General features: G+C 37.8%; 1 protein-coding gene across 2 annotated transcripts in view; it reads right to left on the bottom strand.

Annotated features, from left to right (window-relative positions):
• Positions 1-12,040, bottom strand: part of mon2 (Mon2 homolog, regulator of endosome-to-Golgi trafficking) — a 583,018-nt gene that overhangs the window by 511,960 nt on the left and 59,018 nt on the right. For both annotated transcript variants that reach the window (XM_067140860.2, XM_067140862.2), the window contains one exon: positions 93-332. In XM_067140860.2, coding sequence (XP_066996961.1) covers positions 93-332 — 240 coding nt within the window. The remainder of the gene's footprint in view (positions 1-92; positions 333-12,040) is intronic.

Raw genomic sequence — 12,040 nt, 5'->3', positions numbered from 1 at the left:
AGACCTTCTTAAAAACAATAACATCAATCGACTCATCACCAACGGTTGATTACATTGCTGTCAAAACACTTTGCATTTAAAATATAAACTACCTGAAACATGAGGTACGCATCTGCAGCACATGGTCGTAAACCTTTAGGGGCGACATTACTGGGTATCTTCAGTTCTTCCAAATTGACCTCCCGCTTCACAGTGTCTCTAGTTCTGAAATACTCATCTTCAGCCACTACCCGCTCAAAAACCAAAGATACTAGCTGCCTTACTGTGGCTCCTGCAGTATTTATTGTGGTAGAATCCTTTGTGAAATGAAGTCGAAAACACAGCACAAGATTCTGAAATGAAAAAAGAAAAAAAAAAGATAATTATACCCAACATTTAATATATAAGAAAACAACACAGAAACATTCAACAATACATACCGCCTTTATTTGGCACTAACTTCTAGGCGATTTAATAGGGATGCTAAATTTATTTAATCTTGATTGCAAAATAAGAGATTTAATATTCAACCTTCTCACAGTAAACTGATATCTTTTTAAGTAATAAAAAAGCAACAAACAAGTGCAAATTCTTTTTTAACTATCGTATTTACCCTAATAATCCCCACCGTCGAATAATGCCCGCACCCTCATTTTAGGAAGGCTCATTTTGAAAAAAAAAAAAAATGAAATGAACTAAAATTCCTACCATCGAAAGAGTAACGTAGGCATAAACAAACATTTCGTATCACTCCGCCAGGTCCACGTGGTCTTTACGCAAATATGAACATGTAAAATGAAAACGAGCAAGTAGGCCTACTTACGTGACAGGTATTTCATTAATCTAAACTTGCAATACGCTTGATTCCCTGTAGATGGAAAGATTCGTTGTCTCTTGCATCACTAGAATCCTCTCCAAATTACTTACAAGTTCGTCACACTCCACTTCTAAAACACTTCTCACACGTGGTCTCTTTTTACTGGACAGTAACGTGACTGGTGGTGGATAATTCTTTTCGTGCAATGTTAACACTTGAAATAGACACACCGGCGAAATCTTATGTTAGTTTTGCGATACAGTGAAACTTCGTTAATTCGAAGTCTTTGTAATACAGAAATCGGACTTCCAATTACGTGATTTCGAATCAACAGCCATCTTGTAATTCAGAAATGCCAACCCTCGCCAGTTTTTGCAGATTCTGCTTTTCCACGTACTGCCTGCTACGTGATATTTTGGCGTTCCTCAAAACACTGAATACAAAAGAATAACGATTTCACTCTATTTTCAACTATAAAACACACTATAGACACAACAAAGTGAGTGAAAGTGCGGAAAGCTACCCCTGCACGTTCTGGAAAATGCGTTCTATCGTGACACACAGAAATTTTGAATTTAAATTACTCTGTAAAATATCGTACTATTTTTTTTTAAATGTAAAGTCGGTTTAGAATTAAAGGTCTGAATTGTTTTCCACTTAAATATGACATACGGGGACTGAACACTCTTTATCGAAAACTAGGTGAGCCAGGAGCGTGTTGGCAACCTTGACTCAAATAAAACCTGCACCCTAATTTCGTGCCTCAAATTTTTTTAAAAAATATGTGGGGATTATTGACGTAAATACGGTAATATCAAAAGTTTTTTCATATTCATAATACATGCATCTAAATCATACTTTTTAAAATTCTTCCTCACACCTTTGTGGTGCAAAACTAACAAATAATATCATACAATACAAATTCAGTAATCTATAGGACCGCCCACATGATGCATTTTTGCATGCGCTTTAACGCATGCCCTCAGCACAAAGAGAAAGGCAAATGAGGAATGAGCTTGCCTCACACACTTTTCTCAGAAATCTACAGCGCACACTGTGTTGTGTACCTTCCCGCAGGCGGTGGGTACCTTGTGCGTCATTCACAGTTTCAATATAGCGGCAATGCTTGCATAGTAACGTACAGAAATGTCTTTTGACAATAGGGATATAATGGTGCAATTTATTGTGGAATATTCAGAATATTTATCTGAACTTGAAATATCATATGAAAATAACATACCTGGTTACTCCACTGCTAGTGACTCTCATTGGAACTTTCCTTCAATAGAAACAACTGTCTACACATTACAAAAACTGGAGTAACAGAATTACGAATATATGAATTTTAGTGTCATCATAGCATAGAGAAGAGGAAGAATGCACTCTTCTCCTTACACCCATAAGCTGATTAAAGAGAATGGTGGTCCTCCCACGAGCTGCAGCACAATCACCCGAGACAGCAGTAGATGAGACGTGATTAGTGCATGTTACATTTGTGACAAATGATCAGAATTTATATACAGTAGAATTCCATTAGTCCAGCATCCAACAGTCCGGAACGCCCGATGGTCCGGCACCGTTCTAGGATTTTTTTAATGTTGTTTTTTTTTTTTTACATTTGTGACAGTTTAAGCACACGGCGCGGTTCAAAACCACCCGGAAGTGTCCACTATGCGCCTGCTAATTTTAGATACAATCGGCATTGTTGGCTGACACCACACACAGGTTCAGTTCATTGTTTTCATTGAGAGCACTTTTCGCTACAGTATTTTTTTCTTGCGATCTAGGATCAGTATTATAGTAGTGCAGTAGTGTAGTGAACATGCATATCAAAGTGGCCTGTGGAAGTTTTCTTGGTATTTAAGCAGTGACAATGTTCTCGAAACCGAAACCTTCTTCAAGTTCCAAATCAGGAGAGAAACGTAAGCACGTAACTCTGACCATCAATCAGAAACTGGAAATCATCAAACACCTAGAGAAAGTTGAGAATATAAATATTTTGTTGAATTAATTTAATTTAATATTGGCTTGTCAACCATTTACAAAATAAAAAATTTAAAAAAACATGAACTAATGAAATTTGCTTCTCAATCGGTAACAACTGAAAAATTGGCTTCCAGACAAACATTAAAAAATCCAAAACTGGAACAATTAGACAGCTTATTGTACAAATGGTTCAGTGCAGTACGCTCCGAAGGAAAGCCAGTAACGGGACCAATGGTTATTGAAAAGGCAAAGACATTTGGACAAGACTTAGGTGTTGCAGAAAGTGAATGCAATTTTTCTGATGGTGGGCTCAGGAACTTCAAGTTTTGGCATGGAATTCAAAGACTTGATGTAACTGTAGAGATGCTTTCAGCAAACCAAGATTCACCAGAAAAATACAAAGACGAGTTTGAAGAAATAATCGCAGTTAGTAATCTAACAACTGATCAGATTTACAATGCTGATGAAACAGCCCTACTATGGCGGTGCTTACCAACATCTACTCTAGCTGCGGAATGTGAAAAGGCGGCTAAAGGGTTTAAAAAAAAACAAAGACAGACTGACAGTTTTGCTATGTGCTAATGCGTCTGGAAGCCATCGAATAACTCCTTTTGTAATTGGTAAATCTAGAAAATCTCGGGCATTTAAAAATGTTACGAACTTGCCTGTTCATTATGACACTCAATCAAATGCGTGGATGACCGCCACCCTATTCATAGACTGGTTCTTTCATCATTTTGTTGCTGGGCTGAGTGGCACAGACGGTTAAGGCGCTGGCCTTCTGACCCCAACTTGGCAGGTTCGATCCTGGTTCAGCCCGGTGGTATTTGAAGGTGCTCAAATACATCAGCCTTGTGTCGGTAGATTTACTGGCACGTAAAAGAACTCCTGCGGTACTAAATTCCGGCACTGCGGCGTCTCCAAAAACCGTAAAAGAGTAGTTAGTGGGACGTAAAACAAATAACATTATTATTATTATTATTTCATCATTTTGTGCCACGTCAAAGAAAGCTTCAAAAATCTGGTCTACCAAAAGATAGCAAAGCCATCCTTGTTTTGGACAACTGTAAAGCACATCCACCAGTAGCTGAGTTAGTTTCTGGAAATATATTTGCTACACTTCTGCCACCTAATGTTACATCATTGATTCAGCCAATGGATCAAGGGGTAATCCAGAACTTTAAATGTTTTTATAGGAGTTCTTTCGTTCGAAGCCTGTTAAATGTTGAGTGTGATGTAACTGAATTTCAAAAAAAAGTTGAATGTACAAGATGCCGTCTATGCTGTCGCACTTTCCTGGGCTCAAGTAAAAAAAAGTTACTTTACAATGGTGCTGGGGAAAACTTTCGCGAACTGCGGATCCTACATTTGACTCAATACAACAGATGCTGAGGAGGAACAACATCCCAAATCAGTGTCTGAAGATTTGGATGTTGTAAGAAGTGTAACCAACAACAATCCTTTGGATAACATATCTGAAGAGGAACTCGTGGAGTGGATTCAAATGGATAACAATGAACCTACCAAACAGGAGCTAACTGATGAGGACATTATCCAAAGTGTATTAAACCCTCAACCTATACACAATCTTGAAGAGAGTGACTAAGACGAGGAAACCGAAGAAAAGGAGAGAATCAGCTGGGCAGAAGCCGCAGAGTCCCTAAATAAATTCATCACTTTTGCTGAGTGTAATACTAATTATAATGCCACTGAACTTAGTGATTTACATATCATCAGAAATAACTTTTATGTCAAGCGACAATGATCTCGAAAACAAGAAGATATTAGAGATTTTTTTAAAGTCACATTAAAATATTGTACAGTACATGTAGGTAAACTGAATGTGTTGAATGAAAATTTGGTGCAACCCTAATTTTGAGCTAAAGTTATTAAACTAATGATTCTGCTGATCAACATTATACTGCAAAACGCCGTGTTACAACTGCTTTCGCTGTATACCTTAACCTATATCGTAGTAAGAGGTACCGCCCGATAGACTGGCATTTTCGGTAATCTGGCACTGGGCCGGTCCCGAACGTGCCGGACTATCGGACTTCTACTGTAGCTCTCCACTGCCAGTATTAAGAGATTCAGGCAGTTTATATTATTGTTGTATTCATTATTGAATAGTACGAGTGGTATTATGTCTTAAAAACAGTAGTTTACAATGGTATTGTGCTACCAATATAAATGGTCCGTTATTGGACATTACAAATTTTCCAGCTAACTCATTCCTGGTGTCCAGCGTTTCGTCCTCGTGTGCTAGGTTGGGCTCATCAGTTGATACCTAGCACACCTACCAAGTTGCTGGCTAGTGCATACCGTGGAGGCCACTGCGTAGGCTAATTGTAGCCACCGGCAGTGCCAATTCACTATGAGAGACCTAGTCTCATTACCAAAAATTGATGTCTGCTTGGCCATCAGATGATATAGATATTGATTCCCATAGGGAATTTACTCATTCGGGACAAATATTTCAGATTCCCTATGGGAATCAACATCTATATTATGGTATTGTGCTTCAAGACAATGTGTTTCAGTGCAGGAGGTATTGACGCAACATGCTCCAGTTTCGTACCTGGCTGTAGATCTAGACATGACTGACAGTCTTCAGGTAGACATTTCTTTAGACCCACTAAAGAGAATAGTGTTTTCCTGAAATGGGACAAGGCTGTTTGAAGGAAAGACAGAAAACTGACTCATAATTGTTTCATGTGTGATATTCAGTTTTGCGATAACTTCTTAATAAAGTTTGCAGTGAATGGTGGAAGAGTAGAGATACCAAGGCAGCAATGGAAATTAAAACCAGAACCTTTCCCCAGTATATTTACTAATATGCCCAAATATCTCTCTACAACAGTTAAGAAATGTAACTCTCCCATGAAGAGAGAATCCACATGAACAGATGTCTCTATTAAAAGCACTAATCAGAACATAAATGTCAGCAATCAGCCTATATGCTTAGCAGTAGAAAGTAGCCCTGATACTGCAAATGATAGCAAAACAATTGCTTTATTAAAGAGGAGACTGAAGAATCAGAAACGTAATTTTATTAAAACACAGATTAAAACAAATGTTGCTAAAGCTAAAATATATTTACTTGAAAAAAAAAAAAAAAAAAAAAAAAAAATGGATATAAAACTAAAGAGCAGTTACACACAATAAAAACAATTCACCCTCTTTGCAACATTATAGACTGTTATGCCTTTCAATGTTCAGTCTGCAAGTCTCTGTCAACTTAATAACTGTTGCCACAATCCTCTATTAACTAGTTCTGTGGCCTTGTTTAGTTACATACAGTCTAACCATCATCATCTTGGTCTCTCTCTACCTCTCTTACCCTCCATAACAGAATCCTTTATTCTCCTACATAGCCTATCCTCCTCCATTCACCTCACATGTCCCCACCAACAAAGCCGGTTTACGCGTACAACTTCATCCAACGAGTTTATACCTAACTCAGCCTTTATCTCATCACTCCGAGTATCCTCCTGCCAATGTTTCCACTTGTTTGTACCAGCAATCATTCTTGCTTACTTTCATGTATGTTACTTCTAACTTATGATTCCGATATTCTGAGTCTACCCAGCTTTCACTCCAGTAAAGCAAAGTCGGTCCAAAAACAGACCGATGTAGAGATAGTTTCGTTTGGGAGCTGACTTCCTCCTTACAGAATACTGTTGATTGAAACTGCGAACTCACTGCATAAGCTTTACTGCACCTTGATTCAATCTCACTTACTATACTACAATCCTCAGAGAACACACATCCTTAATATCTGAAATTATCTACCTGTTCTGCTGTGTATCCCCAATCTGTTATTCAATTCTCTTGGATTTATCACCTACTGACATGAGTTTAGTCTTTGAAAGTCTAACTTTCATACTATACTCACTGAACCTATTATCAAGTTCCAAGATATTAGACTGCAGGCTTTTGGAACAATCTGCCATTAAATCATCAGCATAGGCCAAATTGCACATTACATTTTCACCTAACTGAATCTCTCCCTGACACTTAATACCTTTCAGTAGATGATCCATGTAAATTATGAACAACTAAGGTGAAATATTACATCTTTGCCTAACCCCCGAAAATACCTTGAACCAAGAACCCATTCTACCATCAATTCTCACTCCAGCCCAATTGTCCGCATAAATACCTTTGATTGGTTTTAATAATCAACCCTTAAACCCAGTCCCCAAGTAAAGCAGACATCTTTTCTCTTGGTACTCTGTCATATGCCTTCTCTAGATCTACAAAACATAAACATAACTGTTTATTCTTCTTGTAGCATGTTTCAATTACCTGGCACATACTGAAAATCTGATCCTGACAGCCCCTCTGTGGTCTGATTCTACACTAGTTTTTATCCAACTTACTCTCAACCACTGATCACACCCTCTGTTCCAGGTGTTGCAATCCTTCCTGTTCTCTTGCTTATAAATAGGTCCAATTACTGCTTTTGTCCAACCAGAAGGTACCTTACCAACATTCCATGCTAATCTTATTACTCCATGAAGCCATTTCATTCCTGCCTTCCCACTATATTCCACCATTTCAGGTCAAATTAAATCTATTCCTACTGCTTTATGAAAATGGAGTTTATTTACCATCCTTTCCACTTCCTCATGTATTATTTGACCAACATCGATTGTCCTCCTGCCTGATGAGCTCAGTTGTTCGCAATGTCACTAGGAAGATTTCCTTTTACATTGAGATTTTCAAAATATTCCTTCCACCTGTCAAGTGATTCAATGGAATCTATTATGAGTTCACATGATTTACCCAAAACAATATTCGTTTCACTTTTCCTTCCACTTCTAAGATTATTTATTACTGTCCAGAAGGGTTTTCCTGCTGCTTGACCTAGCCTTCTCAGGTTATAACCAAAATCTTACCTGTTTCTTTTATCTACGTACAATTCCCTATTTGTTTCGCTTTGTTTCGTTCATCTACGCACAAATTCCTGTTTGCGTCGGTCCTTCTTTGAAGCCATATCTGATGTGCCTTTTTTACGTTTACAAGCTGCTTCTACTTTATCATTCCACCAAGAAGTTTGCTTTTACCCATCTTTACACACAGTTGTTCCTAGGCATTCCCTTGCTGTTTCTACTACAGCATCCCTGTATGCCACCCATTCTCTCTCTATATTCTCAACCTGCTTACTGTCCATTGTTCAGAACTTTTCACTAATCACATCCATGTACTTCTGCCTAATTTCCTCATCCTGGCAATTTTCTAGCCATATTCATGTGCAGAAAGATTTCACTTTTTCTATTCTAGGCCTAGAGGTACTTAGTTCACTACAGATCAGGTAGTGGTCCATATCATTGAAAAATCTCTAGAAAACCTGCCCATTCCTCCTGATTTCCTGAATTTAAAGTCAGTTAAGAGGTAGTCTATTATGGAGATGGTACCCCTACTCTTCCATATGTAGCAGTGAATAGCTTCATGCTTAAAGAATGTATTCGTAACTGCTAATCCCATACTAACACATAAGTCCAGCAAATGCTTCCCATTCCTATTAGCTTCCATATCATTCTCACATTTACCAATTACCCTTTCGTATCCTTCAGTTCTGTTTCCAACTCTTGCATTGAAATTGGCCATTAGCACTAACCTATCCTCGCTCTTGACCCCGACTATGATGTCACTCAAAGCTCCATAAAACCTGTCAACTTCATCCTTTTCTGCACCCTCACATTGTGAATACACTGATACATTCCCCATCCTAATTCCTCCAACTGCCATATCTACCCACATCATTCGCTCATTTACATGCCTAACAGAAAGTATGTTGCGTGCAATAGTATTCCTGATAAACAGTCCAACCCCACACTCTCCCTTTCCCTTTTTAACACCCATCATGTACACTTTATAATCTCCTCTCTTCCTCATTATCTCCCCTTATCCGAATATCATTAAATCCTAACGCATCCAGATGCATCCTCTTTGTTAACTCAGCCAGTTCCACATTCTTTCTTCCATAACCCCATTAATATTGATAGTTCCCCATCGAAATCCATTTTGTTCGCAAAGTTGTTTCCAAGGAGTCCCTCGCCTGTCAAACAGGAGTGGGACTTTGTTACTCCCACAAGGTCCAAGGCTTGTTTAAAATGTTCTGAGCTAGCTCTGTGAAAATTCTGTGAAGCAGGATGCTACCCTTACTTACAAAGTCCAAGTGAGGATCTCTCCTCTAATGGGTTCCGCATGAACACAAGGAGTACAGTGACTCAGAATATGCTTGAGATGCCCAATCCCATTCCTTAGCATCTGGTATCCCGACTCTCAGGACCACTTACTAGGCCATCCAGCTGTTGCCCATGGTTCATGAACTAGGACATGATTACATAAACCCACACCACAAACCATCTCTCGGCAAAATGCAAAAAACTGTATTTGATACAACGTTAAAGAAATGTTAAGTGAAAAGTAAAATAAGGAATGAGATATAGTGATGAATATTCTCTTAAATTCTGTTCTTTTAAAAATGAAGTCTCCCGAAGGTTATCGGCACTGCTTAAATAATGACTTGCTGCCTTTGCCTTCTCAAGCTCATTTGAGAACAATGGTGAAGGGCCTTAAATTTTTGTATGGCATAAATGATCATGCTACTGATGGCATAGCACAATTTTTCAGTGGAGAGAATGAGCATGAATACCTAAGGGATGCTAGCTTATATTTGATGAGGTAAAGCTCAGAGAAGAAATCTACTTTAACTGGGATTTGTTAAAAGTGAATGGTTTTGTTTATTTTGGAACATTTATTTCTGAGGAAAGCAAGGATCAGTTGGCAAATCATACTCTAGTTTTAATGTTTGTTACTATTCTGTTCAACTGGATCAAACCCATAGTAATACATACCAGCTGGAACGCCACCCCTGGTGATATAATTTCTCATTCAGATCATCATACTTTTAGAACAAGTGGGTGTAGGAATCATTGGTTTCACATAAATGGTAGCCAGTCAAATAAAAACAGTTATGGAAATGCCTTGGAATATCCAGCAACATAAAGAATCTATAGTGTTCACTTTCCAGCAGAAAACTGTGGGCACTTTCAGATGTACCACATAAATGACAAAGTTCAGATTAAATACAATGGTGGTATTGTTGATTATTCATTTTATTACAGGAAAGTTCATGAATGTGACACCACTCCCAAATTTTCCAGATTGAAAGTTTGCCTATTTGGAACCTAATGAATGAATGTTAGACTGGCATTTCAACTGTTTGATAAATCTGTCACTAACAGCATAGAATTCTGTCCGAGTATTAATTCAGAGGATTTAGAAGACAGTGAGAAGATGGAAAATTTCACAAGTGATTTAAACTGCCCGACGGATGCATTAAATTCATCCATTCCCACTCAAGCACTTCAGTGAAATGGCAGAATATCTTCAGAGATATTAAAATTACATTTACTTTGCAAAGAACACTGGAGTCTTGAGAGCTACCTTAGAAAGCACTTTTAGAAGTGTCAGAATATTTGTAGGAAAACAATTATAGCTATGTTCTGACAGTTAAATTTAATCAAGATCCTCCTAGAACATTGAAGACAAAAATCATGCAATGAAGCTGAAGATAAGGGGAAAAACTGTGAATTTTGAAGATGAAATTCAAATACCAAACTGAGAAAGCAGTTTACCTGGCCTAAGTGAGTAGAGTTTTGGCAAAGAATGCTTAGTGTATTATTTAGCTGCATACCTAGCCCAAAATATTTCAAAAGTGAGGCAATGTAAATTATACCCACCTTTCTTCCACAGCAAACTGACTGATAATGTTCCAGTACCTGCTTCACAAACACTAATAATATTAAATATTATGGGTCTACACAGAGTGGCACGTATCTTATGTATGCATCAGACAGTGTTTATAATGTGCTGTTGCGAGTGGAAAAGTTTGATGCAGAAAAGCTATTGTGTGTTAATATTTTGTGGTAGGGGCCGATGACCTTCGATCTTAGGCCCCTTACAACACCAATCATCATCATCATCATCATCATCATCATCATCATCATCATCAATATTTTGTGGGGGAGGGATATATTTTTCGAGTGTTTGGATAGTTTAGATATTACAGTGAAGTTGTCACAATTGGAATGCTGTGAAGAACATGTATGGTATATGCTACCTATACTTGTATTTCACTACTTGACGTGTATTATTCGGCCACACAAAGGAGATACAAAGAGAGCTGGCTACATCCAAGATAGCTAAATCATTTTGAAAATACTTCAAAGTGTCCAGCTGCTGAATCATTTAACCTTTCAGGTTCAATGGCTCTCTTTTGAGCCCACTACAATATAAAATAGACTGGTCCATGCTATAGGAGGATGTTTACCTCTAATATGAATGTTTCTTATGCAAACATTGTTACACTGTGTAGAGTGATTTAGAATTAACCACCAATTCTTAGTTTTTAAAAATACCATCCCTTGCTGCATCACAAAATATTGCAAGACCCATTAATGCTGCTGATATAGGTGTAGTCTTTTAACTGATTAAATAGTGTATTGAAATGGAGGATCGTTAACAATCATATATGTTTAGTGACATCAATACGGAAGCAATATGAATCTTTAAGTATGTAATTACTATATTTGTAGTGAATCATGTATAGGTCTCTCCTTTTCTTTGAATCGTGTTGTTGGGTTTTTTCCCCCCTGGGTGTGAGGTTATGTTTGCTACTGTTGTTGTTTTCTGAGTTATCCAAGTGCATTATTTGAATAAATGCACCTTGTTGGATGCATTTTGGAAACAGTTTTTTCCATGGCATTTGAAAGGTTTAACTGCGAATTAAGGTGACCGCAACATTAATGGGTCTTACAATATTTTGTGATGCAGCAAGGGTTGGTATTTTTTTAACTAAGAATTGGCAGTTGATTCTAAATCACGGAATTCAAAGTCCGATTTTAGAGTTCCAACAACTTCAAATTAACAAGGTCTTACTGTACGTAAAAATAAATGCATAAGCCTTCAAATGAAAGCTGTAGGGTATATATTTTACATTAACAATGTTCATGGTATTTTTAAGATACTGGTCACATTTTTTAAATAATTCTGTGTATTCACAGCTGCGCTAGGCAGATACCTCCTCTGGAGTCTACTGTATATTTCTTTTTATCAGTTGGTAGCAGCACAGAATTTGGAGAGTAAAAGTGTGGTGCATTCCACTCACTTTAGCAGATTACAAGTCAATCAACGGTGTCTTGGGAATGGCATCTTTATACAGTACATTATCAGAGTGCACATGCC

The sequence above is a fragment of the Anabrus simplex genome, chromosome 2 (assembly GCF_040414725.1).
Source record: "Anabrus simplex isolate iqAnaSimp1 chromosome 2, ASM4041472v1, whole genome shotgun sequence".
NCBI classification, from domain to species: Eukaryota; Metazoa; Arthropoda; class Insecta; order Orthoptera; family Tettigoniidae; genus Anabrus; species Anabrus simplex.
This window is presented reverse-complemented; position numbering and strand designations above follow the sequence as displayed.